The sequence below is a fragment of the Lissotriton vulgaris genome, chromosome 3_1 (genome assembly GCF_964263255.1).
Source record: "Lissotriton vulgaris chromosome 3_1, aLisVul1.2, whole genome shotgun sequence".
Classification (NCBI taxonomy): Eukaryota; Metazoa; Chordata; class Amphibia; order Caudata; family Salamandridae; genus Lissotriton; species Lissotriton vulgaris.
This window is the reverse complement of record NC_141689.1, coordinates 1,805,120,671-1,805,142,202: the sequence shown is the minus strand read 5'-3', so window position 1 is coordinate 1,805,142,202 and position 21,532 is coordinate 1,805,120,671. Positions and strand designations below refer to the sequence as shown.

The 21,532-nt window shown below is 44.7% G+C and overlaps 1 protein-coding gene across 1 annotated transcript in view; it reads left to right on the top strand.

The window, feature by feature from the left end:
- Positions 1–21,532, top strand: part of FREM3 (FRAS1 related extracellular matrix 3) — a 229,581-nt gene that overhangs the window by 6,201 nt on the left and 201,848 nt on the right. The window contains exon 2 of the mRNA XM_086962240.1: positions 2,783–2,872. Within this exon, the coding sequence (XP_086818366.1) occupies positions 2,783–2,872 (90 nt within the window). The remainder of the gene's footprint in view (positions 1–2,782; positions 2,873–21,532) is intronic.

The following is a 21,532-nucleotide window of genomic DNA, read 5'->3' as shown; positions in this document are numbered from 1 at the left end:
TTTTGAACAGTGTTTCTGCTTCCAATTGCTTCGAACCCATTCTTGGTCTTCCGACCTGACTTCCACAAAGACATAGGTTTGAACTTTATCTAATCCCATCTTAATGCATTCGCCAGAGGTGATCTCTTTATGCTTAAAACGTTTAAGGTTTCTTGAAGCCCAGAGGCATCCTTTGACGCAGTTGACATTTATAAAGAGGAGAAACGCACAATTGCAAGCACCTGAGCGGAAGCGGAAGGCGGGACCAGCTGCACTGCCCCTACCTGACAGGAACTGCTCACCCTCATGGGGCGACTTGCGGTCGCTGGGTGCGCCATGTTTGCAGAATGCAAGCCCGCCGTTCCTCATCCGCAGGGGGTGCTGCTGCACGTGCGGCTCACTTAATACCCTAAATAAGCGTTAGAGAGAGACACACAGAAAATGTAATAAATGCAACGGTAAATGTGGGCCCGAGTTTAGGCAAAGGATGGCCAATCACCGCATTGCCAGGATTCTGGAACAGCATATTTTGATGTTGTCGATTCTGCCTCCACGTGCAGCACAAGGTTGTTAGTGAAACTGTTTTCAGGCCACAGGGTCAGTTGTGCCCTCGCAGCCCACACTAAAGGGGAGTTTTTGGTGACTGTTGATTTATCCACTCCGGCTTGCCTTCAAACTGCTTTTGTGCATTAACAATACACCAACATCAACCTGCCATGGTAATTCAACACAGACGCTTACAGGCAGGCAGGCGCAGAAATTGTGTAGGTTTGCAACAGTCACAGTAGAGACAGATGCAGTAGGATTGTGGTGCACTACTGTGACTACAGTCAGCAACTCCACGGACATTGTGCTGTGGAGAAGCAACAGGTTCGTAGAAGAAAATATCACGTAGCAAAGTCGTTTTTGATTTGCTATTTGAGGGTACAATTGATCAAATTGACGTCTGAAAATGTCACATATCCACCCAGTTTATTTGAGGGTTCATTTGATCAAATTGACGTCTGAAAATGTCACATATCCACCCAGTTAATCAACTATAAACCAATCTCTCTCATTGGACCAAACCAGCACACTTGTTTACTCAATCAGGAATTTGATATGTTTCATGTAGTCCTCTCACAACTTTCACCACACAGTGTCGCCTGTTTACTCTGCCATTCACTCATACACTTATATATAAACTCACTCATCCACCACTGACCCATTCACTTTGATTTGCTATTCCACCTACTCACTTACCCACTCGCTGAATTATGCACTCATTTATCTACTCATCCACTGATTAACCAATCATTGACTAACCCACCACTCACCCCTGCTCTACTCACTCACACAAACCCACTTACTTGATTGCTCACTCATTTATTCACTTTCATGTACTCACACACACCTAACAGATTCACTCACTCACTGATTAGCCATTTACAGAACTCGTGCCCATTAACCTGGACGTATCAAACCACTCGCTCAACCTTTCATGCAATACTCACCCAGTCACTTATCCAATGTCTTACCTACCCACAACTTATACGCTCATTTACTCACTCATCCTTCACTCAAATTAATGCTGTTCCCTTTTAATATCTGGTTCAACGTGACTTCCGGCTAGCAGTTCCATCAGCAGGCAAATATTGTCTTTATGTCCCATTCTCTCCCGTCCTTCCTATGGAGATACCACTATTCTTTGGTCTAGGAGGACTGGTGACGCAAGGAAATCCTAGACTTGTGCCTCAACAAATTGGAAACATGTCATTCTTCTTGGTCGGTTTTCCATCACCTTTATCAGGCCTTTGACCCCAGACAAAAAGGCTAAGTCAAAAAGCCTCACTTTTCTCCAAGATGGTTGACCACCAGTGGCTGTCTGTCTTCTTTATTTGCTACATATACCAGAAACAAAGGGAAAAAATGGACTGGATAAACTACTCACCTCTGACATGGGTCAGCGCAGGATCCTAGGACCCACATCTCATTACATATATGTTTTCTAAATTGAGTCTGGTGATTTTAAATTACCACTGAGGTAAATCTTACACCCGCTACCCAGGAGTACCAGGGCTAACGTGGCCTATGAACTGGTCAACCCTAGCCTTGGGCTCAAGCTAAATTTGAACATTCTTAAAATACCAAATGTACAGATTCCCACTCAAGCCGAATCTCATGGTGCTCTACATTTCTTGCAAAAGTAGTCAGAGCAGCATTGCGCTCCCCTACAAACTTCAGTTTACACATGAGGCTACCATCCTGCTGGGGCCATCTACTTCTTAGATCCTAATTTTAAAGTGTCATCAGACAGGTGTTTTTGCTCCATTCTTGCCCATTTGAAGAGTAAGTTGTTTGTTTTAAAACACATACCTCCAGTGCTTAATTTTAGACAGGGGTTTCTGGTGCTCTGCACCAGCAGTTAATTGTCAACACCGATGCTTGTGACAGTCTCCCTCAAGGTGGCATAGTCTGACTAATGTGGAGATGACCACAATAACAGTTAATTGTGAATTTATTATACATTAAAAATGACTATTACCTGCCATCCAAGCCATTCTTATAGCTTTGGGGGGCAGAAATAGTCCAAACTGTCACACTTGCAGGGCTGTGATTGTTAGTAGTTGTGTTGTTACTCTCATTGGCAGCATGGCAGGGACAATGTGTGGTGCAAGCAGCAGGGACCTCCTAGCGGGAGCACTGCCACTTATTTTTTACAGATTAAGCAATTCATACCATCTAATCCGATGAGTATGAGGGGTCCAAAAGAACATGGAACTCTTTCCAGACCTCTAATCTATGTTATTTTGCTTCTCCCCAGCTGACGTTGATGACATGAAGATCTGTTATGTCTTGAAGGATGGCGACAATGCGACAAGTGATATCTTCCACTTCTCGATTGAAGACAACGGTAAGAACTTTACAAAGTGCTCCATATTGTTTTGTGTTTTGTTAGAGGTCTATATATGTTACACACCAAGCCCAAAGGTGCAGCAGAACATTGTGACACATAGTGTGCATGAAGCTCCTATCCTTTTAATATAGCCTCGGATACAAACTGATTATACGGCTACCAGTGTCAATCAAGCTATTGGTCCAACGTGCCATGTAAACATTCCTAATCATGTTTCCAGTATCCCTGCTACATTCTCATTCAAGTCCACATTTACCCAGAGCTAACATTGCTCCCTGATTTTACAGTATGTCCTTTGTAAATGTCGAGCTCTACTCTTCCCTTGCCACCGAAGCTCTGCTACTTAGGCCCAAACCACCAAAAAAAGGGTCAGATATCACAATATTCCGTTCATCACTATGTCAGCCCAAAGAAGAATTCTGTACATTGCTGGAAATGTACTTTTAATTGACCTTCAAACCTTGGTACAACTATGCTCCAAGTTAGACTTTTATTTTATTTTTAAAGTTTTATATAGCGCAAACTTGATCCCGAAGGATATCAGAGCGCTTTACAATTTGAGGCAACTTCTCACCATATTCCCCTATAAACCCACATCCCATGTGATGTCATCAGTGATGCTACTGACCATGTCATGAACGATGCAACACGTGACATCACCACCAGTGGACCTCGGGCGCGAGAGCCACAGCCAGCACAACCAACAACAAAGGAGGAACTCCAACGGTCCTGCACGAGCGAAACGTCCAGCCAACCACAACACCCCCAAAACCCATGGCCCTTGTCAGCGAACTTCCAAGGCCTTCCAAATGCCAATTCCTAACTACAACCTGCCCGAAACCCATGGTTCCTTGAAATCTTTATTATGCCTGCAATATGCGTAAATCTTGTCCTACTGTGGAAGAGGTTTTCTCCTTAAACCAGTCTCTTGACAGTATCCTGCATGAACTTCGATTGTCAAGTATGTCTTCACATTTGATATTTACCTACAATACCATAAAGTGAATTTTCAGAAATTTCACAACAGTATTGCAAAACCCTTGTGAAACAAAATCTCACTGTTTCATACACCCCTAGTGCATTTGTTTTCTGGAGCATATAGCTCCTTTTTAAGATCTAAGACTTTGCCAACATTCACCACTACTTCATGTGAAGGATGCTCAGGTATGATCTTGAAAGGAAAGGTACTAGCTTTGGTCCTTATGCTTATTCCTTGTTTCCATTCAAGCCTACCATAGCCTTCGAAGCACAGGAATAAGAAGATTGAAAAATGACTGTTTTTCACTGTCATTTTTATTGATATTGTTATCCACCAGATCTGTAGACACAGTCACATTCTGTGGGTTGGTTCTTGTAATTTTCTATAAAATTGTTTTAGCGCATACTATATGGATGTCTTTGCTGAAGAACTTGCAGCTCAAACTATTTTCCTTATATTTTTTACACTTTTATCATAATTACCATATTCGTTTTTTGGTGTTATCCGATAAACACTGGGGACATTCCACCAGAAGTAAAATTGCACATATTGAGTTAAATCAAAGAGTAAGATTGTTCTGCGAAATCTCCACTGCGAAGGTCCCAGGGGAAACATGAGCACACCACAGACAACATAAAAGTCTCTTCTTTTTAAATTTTCTCTACAATCACTTTATCCCTTGCCCCCAAAACTACTTGTTAATGTTTCGCATGTCACCACTGTCAGAAAATTAGGTGGGATTGCTTCGGGTACATCACCTTTAACGGGTTCACCTGTTGTGCACTATAAGATACAACTGGAAGCAGAACCACCTACTAGTGCCAGATTCTCTGAAGAATGTCTGCATCCAATTTTACCAAAAGTAATTGTGTATACCAATGCTGACTCCTTTGCCATGGCCAACTAAAGTCTGTGCTAATTTGTGTGTATAGGACTCTGTAGATGGGCTGAAAAGGGAATCTACAGGTTTTGGCAGATGTCCTGCATCCTCCATAACCTCAATAATTCCCTTGGTTTGTTCTTCAATGCACAGGGTGCCATTTTGGTGCAGGCATTAGCAATGGCAGCTCCCAAACCATGTTGTATGTTGTGTTGAGACAGCCTGAGCAAGCAGACAGTACTATGAGGCCAAACACATGGTAGATTGTACACTATACAACTACAATTGACATACAATACCAACCTACCACTTACACTGGTTGTACACCTCCTTGGCTCCCGAGCAACCTAATACCTGGCAGTGCAATCCTGAAGTCTCAGCATAGAAGTGAACCTTCTCCTAAGTGGCAAGATCCAGCTGCAGCATGTGCATGCACTTTAATCCCCCTACTACAGAAACTAACTAGGTGCTGATGATACAGAAGGCACTATTTCTCCACTGAAAGCACAACAAGATGTTGGAAGGAGTGCTGAAACTTTTCAACTACTTACGCCCCAGTCAAGAGATCTGGGTTGAATCCCTTGTTCTTTTGCTCACCATGCTACTCCTGTTTTGGACCCAGCCATATGCAAATCAGTCTTGACCCTGCTCCTCATGGGAACAGTCCAGCTCGAACTGCCAGGCCAGGTCTCCTCCCTGGACCAGAAACACGCATCCTGGGAGCAGTATTGGGGTGTCACCCCGTGTCAGCCAGGCTAGCTTGAATCCAGTGGCACAGAAAGCAAGGGACCCAAGTCTGGGCATAATGATCGCCACTTTTCAACTGCTGAAACTTTTCAACCACTCACCCCCAGTCAAGAGATCTGGGTTGAATCCACCCAATAAAAGTGAATCTTCTCATAAGTGCCTAGATCTGGCTGCAGCATGTGCACGCACTTTAGTGCAGAAGCTAACTAGGAGCTGATGATCCAGAAAGCACTATTTCTCCACTGACATAAACATATGTACTGGACATATGCATGTTTTCTAAGCTGTAGAGGAAAAATGAGCCTGGGTCACCTGGCAGACCCACAATTATGGGGTTATTTTATAGACTTACCTTCAAAAGTGTCTCAAACACGTCAACCTTTTTCACTATACGTTTGGGGGGAAGAGGGTCTTGAAAATGCTCTGTTCGGTCCTATTCAATTCAAGAAATTCTAGCACAAGCATGTTCCTTGACCATAAAGATAGCTCTCACCATGACCTGCTGGCTGTGTTTGATGCCAGGATTTCAGACTGCCTCCAAATAATATAATAACAAGCATTGGCAAAACCAATAGGTCTCACCTTTGTGACCTATTGGCTTTGCCAAAAGTTTTTAGCCACGCAGCACTGCAACCTCTATCTCGTGCACCATGGCTAAAGTAAAATTCTCGCTCTTTTCTATTCGGACATCATTTGACTCGCACTGTTTTCTCCTAAAGCCAGAGATACATTGTGTGAATTTACTAAAGTAAAACAAAACCTTTTTATGCAGCCACCTGCATCACTTTGTAGGTGTGCACACCACACTTGCGCATGCCTGCAAAATGACACAATTGCTTTTCTTCTGTTTTTTTAAAGTTACCAATCCAGTATGGTTGCAACAGTAGGGACTGAAGCAACACAGGGGAGGGCGGAGGGACACGGAAGCAACACAGAGGAGCGGGGGACACAGATGCAACAAGGTTAGGGTTGCCACCTTCCACAGGGAAAAATACCAGCCCTCTGTTCACGCATTAAGATTCCTAAACACAGAAAGGGAGGGGGACACTAAAGCAACAAGGAGAGGGCGGGAGATATGGAAACAACACTGGGGAGAGCAGAGGAAACAGAATCAACACAGGGTATCGCGGGGCAGATACAACACATAGAAGCACAAAGGCGAGCGCAACAGGGAAGGGGTGGTGGAGAAGCACACAAGGACAAGCAGCAGCTCAAGGAGATAGAAAATACAAAAGGGAGATGGCTCAAATCACATATACACCTTGAGTGCTTAACGGGAAAAAATAGATCCATAACATGGAGCATAGACACCAGGTAAAACATACACATGGTAAAGATGCAATGCTCCATGAGATTAACCCGTTCGATGCTGATGACGGAACCGCTCCGTCATCAGCTGCGGTTAGGCTGTGCTGATGACGGAGCGGTTCCGTCATGGCCCTGCCGCTGCGCCTGCGCGGCGCTGATTTCGCGCCTGCGCGGCGCTGATTTCGCGCCTGCGCGGCACGTTCTATTGAGCGGGCGGGGCCATGGCGGAACCGCTCCGTCACAAGCACAGCCCAACCGCGGCTGGTGACGGAGTGGTTCTGTCATCAGCATGCGGCCGCCGCGCGGCCGCCCCGCCCACTTAGCGCTGCGGCGGAATAGCCGCCGCAGTGATGTGGTTAACAAAAATAAGGGTGAGAAGACCTAAAAATGACATGGTATCTTTGGTACCTCTATTAGAAAATAGAGTCTCTGGGTGAAAAATAATGGTTCTGTTCTTAAGCTGATCGGCTCCGAGGCACATCTTTGGTTCATGGCAGCTGTGATTGCGGTCAGTTCTCAGGTGCTCCTGGGATTGCTGGTAAGCTGAGTGTAGGGGACAGAAGAAAGTTCTGTTTCCACTTGTCTTGCCCTGCAGCCCTTCTTTAATCTTAGCAGCGCCTGTCCTTCTCTGTGCACTCCTGCTTTTTACTGCAGCTGCCAAAATACCCCAAGCCATCAAGCAGTGTATGTTCTCGGCTGGAGAGCTCAGGGGGCACCTGCCAAAATCCCACCCTGGAATCTCCCTGCTCATGTTTACAAGCTGGAGACAGCATTCTGGTGTGTTTTACTGCCTTCTGGGATGCTTCATTGGTCTGTGTGTGCATTTTTGGAGTCTTCAGGGCTGCAATAACATCATTTGTAACTCATTCCTGGGTGGTGTTTAGAAAAAGGAACCCTGGTAGGCAAAATAAAACCATTTCTCTATTCAAAATTGTGCATTGTAACCTTCGATGCTGCTTATTTGACCTGAAACGAATATAATTTGTTTTCTTCGATGATGGTTTGTTGTCACTGAAGGTAGGTGTTTATCCTGTCATTTTTGGATAATAATGATGAAAAAAACTAATGGGCTAGTCAGCCAACCAGAAGCGTTAGCACGGGATATAATATTGGGGTGACCTAGTTTTTAAGCCCTCTCAAGTTTAGTAGCTCTGACCGGTGCGAGAAAAGGCGAGAAGATGGTTTGCCTACGATAACGCCGTTTTTGCAAATAGGAAAACAGAAACTCCCATTTAAGTATTTTTAAGGGTAGTTGGGGGCAGTGCGATCTGAGCGGGAGAATAAGAGGAGGCAAGACCGGGCTGGTTTAGCTGCAAAGACACGGGTTAGAATGTTTCCAAGTTAATTCATCACTTTTTAATGCATTTGTTTAATGAACTGTAAACAAATTATAAACGAGCGATGAACCGCATGTGCTGCAAACGAAGGGTGCATCAGCCTTTTATTGTGGCCGTTTGTCTTGATTATTCGAGAGAAGTTTCGAGTTTTAGTTGTGTTTTATTGACGTCACATTCTTTTTTTGTCATGTCTAGTTTCATTTTCGCACTAAACATAATATACTTTGACAACACACCTTTGATTGTTTACTGTGTGTTCTTTACTTGCTTAATACTGAATAACGACACCAGCCATTTATAAATGATTGAATGGTTGGACTTAATGTGCCCCAACCCAGTGGTAATTATAGTTAGTTTTTTAATTTATGCTTTTTATGAGAATGCTACTTAGATGTTTTAATTTTAAAAGAAGGGAGTCTTATGCTGATGCTAAGAATCAAATCTACAGTCTGTAAGTAACAGAGAGATCGCTGCAGCGAGTTGCAACCCACCAAGTTACCTTACTGAGACAACAACCAAAAAAGCATCCATTAATGATGTAATGCTAGTGCTGCATGTGCACACCCTGACACCTCCAGGAGTCTTGAAATACAGCTGCATGCAAAGGACACTGATTGTTTGATCTTGAGCACATCTTGTCCCTGAAAAGCGTGCCTGCTAGAATTGACAGTGAGATGACCGCCTGTGTAACCCTCTATATCAAAATCTGCATTAGCACGAGTGGCTCGAAAGGGACACTCATTTGCGTTTTAGTAATTTCGAAAATACTCGATTTAAGAGGTAAGTTTCCAGCGTGTTGCTACTTTAGCACAAGTTATTTTTATTTGCACTGCACTGTCATCAAAAGAGCAACTTTTCCACGATTCTGGCTGACAAGGGGTCGTTTTTGGTGGATTCATTTCGTTTTCCCGCGATGTGTGTTCTGTGGGATTATTAGCCGATTAGCCTGGCATTTCTTCTGCTTGCTCCAGGGTGGGGGAGGAGGCCCTGGGCAGCCGTGGCTCTTTTACCCACTGCAGACAGCTGCCATTGTTTCGGGGTTCCCTTTGAAGGGGGACACAGACGGTGCCAGGCTCTGACAGCCCCTCTGAAGAGGACGTCTGCGGAGATTGACAGCTGGGGGTGGGAGGCAGTCAAGGACACGTACGGCGCACGCACATACCACACAAGGAGCGGGTCTCAGAGCACTTAAGGGAGATAGTGCGTGCCACCTCGGCTGGGAGGCTAATGAGGGAGCGGGGCCTGGCAGCGCCTGCAGTGGGCTCCCATGGGCCACTTATCGGTGCTGGGCTCCTGGCTGCCTTCCTTCATCCTCGCGCCATAGAGAAGGGGCAGGCGGCAGTGCTGACAGGGTAGTGGGGAATTGTATGTTAGAGGCAGGGGTTAGACTTCGCATTCTCACACTGTCCCGGAGAGCACGCCGGCACCAATCTACAACTCCCCCTCTGCCCCTCTCAGAGGGAAATCCAGCAACTTAAAGGCAAACTATAGCTTTATAGCCAAAATCTGTTGCACGCTGGTTCGTTTTTTTTCTGTTTACGGAGTTTTATATAGGTGAACTTGACCCTGATCGGGTATCAGAGCGCTTTACATAGCACCAGTTGCGTTACATGAGAACACATTCATTTTTTGTTAGGCACGAGGAGATTAAGTGATTTACCCAGAATCACAGGATGTTCAGCGTCGTTGCCGGGACTCTAACCCAGTTCCCCGGATTCGAGGACGCCCGCCCTAGCCGTTTGGTCAACTCCTCTCCTTCTGTAGAGATGGCTCGTCTTTCCAGTCTGGGGCACTCGATGTGTAACAACTGACTGAGAGTTCATCTGTGGGATATTTCACTTCCGCTGAGTGATGCACCCTCGCGTCACTGTTAGCGTTTGAACGCAGGCCCCGGAGGCCGCCAACAGTGCAGGGGTGGCCCCAAACATTCAGAGGTCCCTCATCACATTCTGCAAGGGGTCCCATAATGTTGCATTATGCCACCAGTCACTGGCAAAGGACAATCTACCAAATTTAGACATTTCTGCCACTGCGACAGGCTGGTAGTAATCCCTCTGGCAAAACCAAAGGGAATGATGGACGGAGTGTTGAACATTGCAAGCACTCACCCCAAGTCAACTGATCTGGGTTTAATCCATCATCATTCTTTAGCTCACTCAACCACCCCAGTTCAGACATGGCCTTATGCAAATCAGTCCGACCCTGTGCCTCATGGGAACAGTCCAGCCCGGACTGCCAAGCCATGTCTTTCCTGGACCGGAATCAAGCATCCTGGGACTGGTTTCGGGTTCAAAACCCTCATCAGCCAGGCTATCTTGAAAACAGTGGCACAGTGAGCAAGTATGTGCCAGTGTTGCCGATTTCGCTTGTGAACTTTCCGTTGCTAGAATTTCTGCAAATGTGTGCAGCATCTGAGTCATAGGTATGCCATCATCATTGGAAGTTCCCTCCCGAAGACCTTGGGTCGAGGTGTTTCGGCATCTTAAAGAAGAACTCTAAGAAATGTACAAACAACAGGAGGGGGAGGTAGAGCAAAATAGAGAAGGATTCTTGCTCCACAAACTACTTTAGTAAACAAAGAGAATCCAACTCAGAGGCAGGGTGAAGTGTTCAACAGTTGGTGTTGGAGCACTTAGTGTTTTGTAAAATACCCCTCACACACCAAAAGGCCCCTTGGTGTCATGCTTCATCATCGGGGTCTTCGCACCCCTCTAACGGGATGCGGCGTGCTGCGACCTACGACTACGTGGGTGCACTTATAATTAATTACTATATGTGGTGCATGTGTATTGGGTGTATTTACAAGTGAGTGGTGGGACGTGGTGAAGGTTTAAAAAGTACCTGGCACGTGAGTATACTCGAAAAAAAAAATATTCCTAACTCCGGCTGGTACTGTTAAAAAAAGTGCAGTGTGAGGTTAGATCTGTCGTGTTTATGGACAGAGCCTCCTGTACTTGGTCTGGAGAAGCACAAACTGAATTTACACAAATGTAACAGAATAGATTGGGGCTCTCTTTAATAACAAGAACTGATTCGTACCCAACATTAGAATAATGCGACATTAGAACAATGAAAGTCTGGGGCAAAAATCGATCCATACTCTCCAATCTATACCTTGATGTCTGCATGCAATTCTTTGATGACAGTTAATAGTTCACTGTAAACTGCAACTAACAAAAGGAAGTCTCTGACAAAAGCAAACCTACTGACCTGTTTACATTATATTCACTTTGTGATCTGCATGGTACATGTTCTTTGCAGCAGGCATATTAACCCTCTGCGCTACCTTACAATGAATAAAAACTTCCACCAGTCAAAACTTCTACTAGACATAAAATTCTGATTAGCCAAGAAGAACATTAATCACCAGAGTTTTCTTGAGATTTTAATTGCTGCCAGAAAATTGATGGAGGTCAGGAACACAGCAGCAGGTGTTTTTAAGCACAATATAAATTAGGAAACAGGCGTCCCCATGCAAAGTCAGTACCGGTGTGGTAGCACCGGTCGCACCACCCTAGAGCCGGCCCTGGTACCTTTTGAGCTCTTCCTCCATGTTCCTCTCTAATCGATGAACAAGTGGGATATGGAGTGCATGGGCGGCAGCCCGCAGCAGTGGAGGTCTGCTATGAAGCAGTCCTAGCTTTCCATGCTTCATTAGATCACCTGATTGGTCAGGCTGCTCTGTCTCTTCTGTCGCTTTGTGCCCTGACTCCAGTGTGAGTGCCAGAGTACTCAGGGTGGGCCAGGTTGGTTTGATCAAAGGAGTGCCTTCTCCTACTCTGCCAGCGTTGTTAGCAGTGTGAGCGGACTGTTGACCAACAATGTGCCTTTTTTATTCCCTCGTGCAGCCAGGGCTCTGTGGCCACAAGAGAGTGTTGAAGGAGCTTATCCCATACTTAGTGTAAAGCAGGGCTCGAGTCGGGGTACCACGCGGATGGACGGCGTCCCCCCACTTATTTTACTGGGGGGGACGCCATCCCCCCTGCCAAACAGCTGGCCTTAACTCTTTGGCGTCTCTGGGACGAGGAGCTCGGCACCTTTCGTGACGTCACATCCTGTCGCGACATCACTTCCGGTGACAGCGTCCCCCCTCTTCTTTTTTTTTTACGACTTGTGCCCTGGTGTAAAGTAATGGCCATACCTGTAGCGTCATGGCTGGGCTCAGCGATACAGACAACCTTAAAGAGTGTGCTTGCCTGTGAGGAGCATCAGCATTAATCCTTTGTGAGGTAGCGCCTGAAAGCCGCTGGCCCGCGCAGCGCACTACCAATTTCTTATGATATCATGCCTTTGGTAGAGTGGGTTTGAGGCACTGAATTGTACTTTTTTGCATTGACTGTAAGGACTGGTTTCAGCTGCTGATCCACTGTCAGCAGATCATTAGCCCCTACTTAAAAGTCCTTGTAAATAATCTAATAGTTGGATGCTGTATTGTGTGCATGACAGGGATTCCAATTCAATAGAACACAAGGAAAATGCCTGTCACAAGTGGGCCTTCAGTTCAGATTCTGTCCCACTGAGTCCCCATAAATTGGACGCTCGATGCCCGATACCCTTAGAATGCATGGGGCATAGCTCAGAGCTCTCACAGCGAAACCCTTGGCAACCATACAGCTGGAAAGGGCCTTGCCTTTAGGAGCCAATAGAGTCGTCAATTGGCCAAGCTGTGGCAGGCGGAAAATGGTCTTGGGTTGAAACTCCTCTGCTGGGGATGAAAGGAGGAGAGCTGGGCAGGAGCCAACTGGGAGGAAATTGGCAGGAAGAACTTGGATTTCCTAAACCAGTTATTTTACTGCCCTGTCTTTAATCCCATCCACTGTAACGGATGCGGCCAAAGGGCCAATGACTATTCATTTATTTGCCGATTACGAATGAATGTGGTGCTTAGTGGGCACATTTTCGCTTTGTGTGGGCGATCAAGTAGGCCGAGAGGAGGCTAAATACGCCTCTGAATAGTGGGGCAGTGGTCGATGTTTATTCGGGTTTGTTGTAGTCATTCGTGTTGTACCGCACTCGTGAATGGTTGGCAACAGGCTTGTGTACAGGGTCTCACAAAATCCGTGTTATTACACAGGTGAAAGATGTGGGGCGAATTCTTGATCGCTGCTCATTATACGGTTTTGTTGTTCAATCTCGTGACCGTGGTTCAGGAGGGGATGTTATGTTATGCTATGTTATAAAGTTTATAAAGCGCATGGCTGTAACTGACATAGCTACAATATTAAGTGCCAATATGTATGACTTTAAAGATTGTAAGATGTATGGAGAAGCTAATTTTGAACCTCGGATTGTACCGTAACACATACCATGATACTTCCTTGATCCAGCATTGCCGTCTGCTTGGCGTACACACCATCTTCATTCAGTCCACACTAGGTCAGACCTACAGGAAGCCCAGACCTACACCTCTCACAGTAGCCTTTTCCCCACATTACCAAAATGGATCTTGAGGTGGGTGAAATATACATGTATAGACGTTAAACAACGACCATTAGGTTTAAAGGATACCTTGGGAAGTGAGTATCTAATTAGTGCTTAAATCTCTGCAGTGGTTTCTAAAATTATATTCAATTCTCTCTGACTTCTTAAATTAAAAGCCAATAACACTTCCTGGTATTTCCAAATACAACCTAATGTATTACCAGGGCCACTGGAATTATGTGGCAGGGGAGAGCCAAATTTTGCAACAGGGATGAGTAAATTATGCAGCAAGCAAATTCAAATTGTGCAGCATAATGCACCCCTTTTTTTGATAATATGTCTTCATTATTTTGCAATTTTTACACTTGCACTGTCTGGATATTGGTTGCACCTCATTAGTATCAGTTGAACACCCAAATATGGCAAAAAGGAACAGCAAGGTAGCCAGTCAACCTTTGCAAAGGGCCTTCCACTGGGCGGCAACCCGCGTTGCTGCAATTTTCATAACTTTTTAAATGTTTGAGATAGAAAGTTTTTTTTGGTTAAAATCAGCAGATTATGCAGCAGATGATGGATAATGTCAGAAATGCAGCAAATCAATAATTATGCGGAAAACATCACGGCCACACAATTGCATAATTCCAGTCGCCCTGAAGATTATGGATGCTAGGCACATGATTACTGGGACTGTACCTCCACTCCTCTGTCAGAGACCAGCATTGATAAAAAATTTCTACCTACAACACGAAAATTTCTGACAACCTGTAAAACTCAAATATGCAACCGCCGCCCATCCATCCCCCATCTTTTTCCTGTCAGGTTGAACAAACGTCAGCCTAACAGACACTCTTCTCGTTCAGGTCAGGGAGCCAGGAGCTAGACATGCGCTAAATACACATGCTCTTGGCTACCTGAGCTGATCTTTGCAAGGCTGAGGATTTCACAGCCCTGTGGGCGTGACCTCCTCATTCTTACAAAAGTGCTTCAAGGCCCTCCCCCTCGTGATGAGGGGGAGTGCCACTGATTGCCTCGGACCTGGGCGCTTCAGTTTTAAGTCCTGAAGTGCCCAGGGCACCTCGTCAAAGAGTAGGGTGGGGTCAGCAGTCTCACTGGCCCCATCCCCCTCTGTGGCAAGTGAAGGACGGCTGTCTTTCCTCATTGGCCAACCTTCAGCAGTTCCAACCCTCCAGGGACCTTTGAGGTTTCCCTCTTGACAGTGAAGATACGTTTTATGTATTTTTTTTAAGTTTGGTATTTGTGTGTATGTATGAATGTATGTGTATTGTGAATGAATGTTGTGAAAGAGTGTGTGTGTGTGTGCACGTATGTGAATTCACAGTTGTGAGTGTGTATGTGTACGCATGTGGCCCCAATCCCCCGCCTTAGTAAAATTCCCGGCCACCACTGCAAATATGTCAGGCTTTCCTCTACCAGCTTGCCAAAGAAGCACACCAGTGCAATAGTGTACAGAAATTCCATCAGACAAATTCTAAATCAGGCCTTTATCCCCTTTCTGCTTCTGGACACAAATGGCTGACTCTGTTGTCCTTGTCTAGAGACATTCCATTCATATATGAGCTCCAAACAGAAAGCACACGCTGCTCTAATCTGTGTGTACAGACTGCTCGAGGGCCTCTACTGCACACGTGTGCACCAGGACTGTGCTCGGCCTACAGGTTCGAACCAGGATCATGCTAGGCCTACGGTAATGTAGCACAGGTTCGAACTAGGATCATGCTAGGCCTACCTTAATGTAGCACAGGTTCGAACCAGGATCATGCTAGGCCTTCCTTAATGTAGCACAGGATCGAACCAGGATCATGCTAGGCCTACTTTAATGTAGCACAGGTTCGAACCAGGATCATGCTAGGCCTTCCTTAATGTAGCACAGGATCGAACCAGGATCATGCTAGGCCTACCTTAATGTAGCACAGGTTCGAACCAGGATCATGCTAAGCCTACTGTATTTTAGCACAAGTTCGAAGCCCCTGAGAGATTTCCTTGCTCCCGGCTGGGCTCTGACCACTCCTTTGGCTCTGAGAGTCCTGCTTTCCAATACTACTCTGACCCTACCTCTCCACAGAATGTCACTTATCAAATCAGCACTACTTAAAATAATCATAGCGAGGACTGAGCTGTTCCCGGATTTGTAGATGGAGTCTTCATTGTAGGCCTGGACTACGAGTGCTTACATAAATCTGATGGGGCTGGTACCTAGAGTTATCAATCCCATTGGAATTACAAGGTCCATGGTAAATCAAAGCAGTCAAAATCTCTTTGTGAAGTCCTAGATGTGAAATTAGGAATAACCAGAGAATTGGGATTGGAATTACAAATACATCATGTCTAAGGGGACGTTTCACTTGTAATTCTCATTGACTTTGCACATCTGAAGTTCGTATTACCCTTGGTATTGGCACGTTTGGGGGGCTGAGGTAACGGGCAGGTTACCAGGGCACTCATAATGATGCCCAAAGCCTTTGAGCTCCCAGTCAACCCAGTGCAGTCCTCTTGGGTATTACCGTGCTTAGGTAAAAATGAAAAATGTGAATTTCAAAAAGTGAGATCCTTCTCTGTAGCATTCCATGTCCTAGCCTTGCCTACCTTCACAGACAGGACAAGAGTAGGAACTTGGTTGAAGGAACCTATGTCTTCTCTGGCAATACCCTGCACTGGGTGTGCAGCCCTTTACAACTCTGCCTTTAGCAATATTCCTAGTCTCACAGAAAAGGATGTGCTTCACTTTATTTTTGATATTGCAATTGGTTTGTTACTCGACTAGCCTTATAGAGCCCAGTTGTAAACAAAGATGGCTCATGTATAAGGTTCACTCAACAACAGAATTGCATTTATGCTTTCCTAAATGATGGATAACACTCACCCAAACTGTGTACAGGCTGGGAGATTTGCTCTAGCAGTGCTGGGACGAAGAAGTGTAGACATGCTTTGCTTTGTGGGAGTATGATTCTAGAGGACTGTAGAGGTTGTCAGTTTGTGAGGCAATTGGATCAGAGTTATGCAGTGTTCTAGACCGATTTGTTTCTGGGTTGTGTTAAAGCAAGCAATCACTAGTACTGCACCCCCTGCTTGAGTATTCTTCGAAGTGTGGACTACTTAAGTACGAACTAACATATAGCAGCCATTTGGTACACAGAGTGTGTTGTAAGTATGTTTAGTCATAGTGCCCATGTGGATATTGCAGTATGGTGTCTCATAAATGGCAACAGGTTAACTGGAAAAGGAGAAACTAAAAGTAGCAAAGGAAGGGGGAGGAGAGAGTAAATATGAAGGGAAGGAAATTTCCAGTGAAAAGGAAAAAGAGGGAAACATGAAAGAAACAAAGTGGCATGTAACAAGGAAACAGTAAGAAGAAATGGAATAAAGAAAAACAATACACAGATAAGAAAGAGTACGTCGAAATAGTGAAAAACATAAATGGATGAAAAATAGAAAAGATATAGAGTATGTAAAGAAAAAGCGAGAGAATGACATAACATAGAACATGAGCTAGTCGTGAGGTGAACTAAAAAGTGTCCAATGACGGGAGAGTTGGCCAGACAGTTTGCGTTATTAAATGGTTCTTAGTTCTACTACATGACAAGTGGCACAGGATGGACCCAGAATCAGCAGTATACTGGAGGGCAATCAATACCTAGTTCACGATGATAAAAATGCTGGCATAGCAAATTGTAAACTTTTCCCGCCAATGAGTCAAAAGTGGCACGTTCCAGTGGCACAGCGGCACAAAGGCGCGCCTTGAAGCCTCCTTTGGTGTCCTGTGCTGGAGGAGGCAGCTCCGTGCCAGAGGCTGGCGTGGCCCTTTCTCACAGTTATGAAAACCCTTGGCCTTTGGCGGCCCTAATCCGCATGGCCCTGATGATGGGCGCCTTTGGAGTTAGAGCTCCTTAATGAGTGATGAGCGCCAGCTGACGGGGAGGGGGGGGGGAGGGGGGAGGCTCGTGAGGAGGCCCAGGAGAGGCCCCGACTAGCCCAAACACCTATTGGCCGCGGAGCATTCGGACCACAGAAGGAAGGGAATGGCCTCGAGTGATGACGAAGAGGGAGGGGGCAGGGCGGGCGAGCTTTGCTTTCAGAAGCTGTGATGGTGCGAACAAATGTTACTGCGCCACTAAGCCAAGCTGCGATATCAGTTGGAACTCGTGAAGGATGCTGTATGTATGGCTCGTGGTCGAAAAGAGTCACAGGGCCAAGTGAGCCTGTACAAATCACGAGTTCAGGCTCATACAGCTGGAAACGGAAAGTTTTAAGATACAATTAATTGTACAGTAAAATAATAATGGATGCAGAGGTGCACTTCCCCTAAAAGCCAAAATTCTAGATACGTTGAAATTTATATGGCTTTTTTCCCCAGCAAAAACATAATCGATTTTCAAAATCGATCAATGAAAGTTATAGATAAGTGCCAACGGTGTAAAATCTATGGAATTATTGTAAATTGATTTTAGAGTTTGCTCTTTTTCCCAATTAACAATGTGGAAAATTTAGCTTTTGCCAAAATGTATTTTTCCAGCACCACAAAATATAAAACTTACAAAGGCTCTAAAATATTTAGCCAACAATTGTGCTAAGAAGCAGTGCTGTAACTAGGACCTTTCGTGGATCCTTAAAATGTATTTATGTCAAGTCCACGGAGTTTTATTCAGAGGGAAGGTAGCCACAATTGTAAATCTGGGTGGTCTTCTAGTGCGAGACCGCTTTCAATACCCGTAATAGATTAGATTCGGTAAGAAGCTCTTCATTTCACTTTCTTGATATTAGACATAGTGAGGTTTCTTAGTACTTTACAGAAGAGCTTCCATTTTAATGTTTGCCTCATCTGTGACATCACTCTACTGCATATTAGTCACGGAAAAGGCCAGCAGTAAAAAAAACTAAAACAATTAAAATAACCTAAATGGCTTGTATGACGGATAGATTGTGTGCTATATGGGTGCAGGAATGGTTGTGGGCAGAGGTGGATCTGGGATGAAAATGAAACATCTAGATTCACCAGTTTAGTTGTGCGATACAAGAGTCCTTCAATAGCTCGATTCATAGTTGTTTGCTGGATGTGTATACGTTTGTGGGGATTCTTGTGTGTGCCACTAGGCCATCTGGATATCCAACTAGAGCGCGATACAGATCTGTCACAACAGTCCAGAAAAGTCTGCTTTTGAGTTTCAGGTTTTAGATTTTGGGAATCTTCGGTAATGCTGCTTAGTGGAGCACTGGCGGTCGGCATTATGCCGGGTGGCGGGGTGGGTGCAGGCGCGCAGGGGAGGCATGAAGGGGGTAGGGGGAGGGAACCGTAAAAAAATAAATATGTATATATAGATATAGATATATAAGCAACACTTACCTTGCTGCGCCTTTCCCACATCTCCGCTCCTGCTCTCCTCGTCCGACCGAGGCACATGGATCACAGAAAAGGCTCCCCTGATCAATCACAATGCTGCAATGCAGTATTGTGATTGGTAAGCAGCCAGCCGCCCCTGTGATGGAGCATATGAATTGTGGAATGTTAATGAATGGATTCTCTATGCGAAGCAAGAGATGGATCCTGTGTGCCTGTGTGGCAAACCTGGGCAGACACCTTCGAAGGCATGTCTAGTTGGTTAGAAGGAGCGAGGTGTGTGCAAGCTTGGATGCTCCTGAAACAAGGTGAGCGTCTGTGATTTATGTAACATCTATGATGGCCAGATGTGCCTTTGCTTTACTGACCAAGAGAGGCATTTCATAATATTTCCTTAAGATTATGTGTGGATAAATACTTCAGCAGAAATCTTGGTGGGGTTTCAGGTCTTCATTCTCCTTAGTAGGTGGACTTAGTAGAGACACCTCTTCATTTCTTTAAACTGAGTTGAGGATTCTTGGTTGTTGAAAAATGTTTCAGTTGGCAGTTTAACCAGCTCCCACTCATAGCATCCTTGCTCATCGCAGCCCAGGACATCTACAACAGAGCTTTGTTACCTCTAGCAGTTCTGTTTTGAGCAATACAATCCATTTGCGAGTCCTGAGGATGTTTGTCCTTTGAGCAATGAGCCGAGATTGGGTGTCCACTCCTAAGGCTGTTGGCTGGTCTTCTTCTCTGAATCATAAGCATACCAGTGATTATAGACCCATTACAAATCCTATATGGAGATGGGCTGTTCTTTAACGACCACCATAATTTAGGAACGGTCAAATGAAGACCCCATGGCTTTGTAGAACATTGGGGACCAATCAATGTTCCGAAGTTGTAAAAGGCACAGAAAGATAAAAAAAAAATACAAACAGCAACACCGTAGCAGCAACTATTACTAGAGGCAAATTTCAGGTTTAGGAATTAATGTTGCATGGCAGTCTGAAGTTAGTCGGCTTCCCAAAGTAGACTTGCTATACATTAGCATAAGCATCAGTTTCCAAGTCTCTATAGAACAGTGTCCAAATACACAATAAGCAAACCATTGCGTGCCTAATACTTGGCACTGAAACTCTGTGCATCTGGCATGAGCTAAATCCTCCTTGAGGTAAACATGGCAAATCTGGCTTGCTCCCCGTAAGAAATTCCATGAAGCCATAGAAGATCTTGTCTAGCATGATCAACAAGTTCTGAAACAACTTTCACTATTATCAAGCATATCTTGGAAAAATGCAGTTATCAATCGTGTGTGAATAGGTTTTCCTATGAATATTCAATATAATTGGTATTTTGGGATGGACACGACTTTTAAGGTTTTTAAATGTTTTATGCAGTTCTGAAATGCTGCCTTAAAACTGAGCATTTTAAAAATGTATGTTAAAACATTTGGCATGACCATGATATAATTAATTTTTTGGACCCTAAAATAGGTTAAGACTGCATAAACATAACCCTGACCTAGACCGAACTTTCTTAGGGGCTATTTGAGTCTGGCTATCCAAGGACAGCCAGACTCTCGGGGGTGTAACGGCGGTCTTCCGACTGCCCTACTAGGACCAGGGCAGTCAGGCTGCCCTGGGATCACCGCAACCGCCAGGGATCAGAGATCCCTGGCAGTGGCGCAGCGGTCTTGAGGCCACAATATGCTTGGTGGGGCTCCTGGGTCAGCAAAATTATCCTTTTGCTTTAATTTCCTTTTCTAGAGACCCTGGAAGCACGTCTGGACCCATCTTTAGCTAACCGAAACCATCAGAAAATCAATTCACCATTTCTGAAATATTACATTTTAAATGCTCTTTAAATGTCCTATTCTCTTCGCGTGCAACACGGTTTGCAGGAGTTTATGATCCCATACCACGGTCCTATAGAATAACTCCAAATATTGCGAGTAGTCTGAACATCATTTTATATAGGATATCTCTAGAGTAAGTCTGTAAGTGTAATGCAGCAAGGGTCTGTTGTATGCGACTTTTGCCCTAGCACCATTTTCTTTAATATAGCACTTCTTACCTGAGTAAAAATTAAAATTATCTGTAGTGTGAAGTCTGTGTGTCAGTTATTGACTGGCCTGCACCACCTGCAGTTCTGTATTACCAAATAGACAAAGTAGGCACCGGGCTATGGACCCCACTCCTTTTAGGGGGCCTGCGACAACGGATCAAAATTATATTGATTTAAAAAATAATCAACTCAAAGAAACGAAAACTTTACATTGAAGACTTTATAGAGAAAACACTGTATTATTGTAATGTACCCATTAAATATTTAAAGTTTTCTAAAAAAAATGTTTAATAACATTAATAATTGTTCATGTTTAGTTTTGTGTAATAAAATTGGTTTATTCAAATTGTTAGTTGATAAAGTTAAAATATTCTAAAAATTTAATAAAGCTATTGAACAAAAAAAATGTATTAGGAGATAATTTGTGAGGGGGACCCAAAAGTTCGACTGCCTAAGGGCGTCCATAGGATCTAATCCAGCACTGGTCACCTGGCAGGGTGTGGCACAGGTTTCTGTTTCCTGTGCTGGAGACCTTGTTGTCTTTCCCTCCCCCGCCTTGCTGTGTGTTGGTTGAGTGTACCTG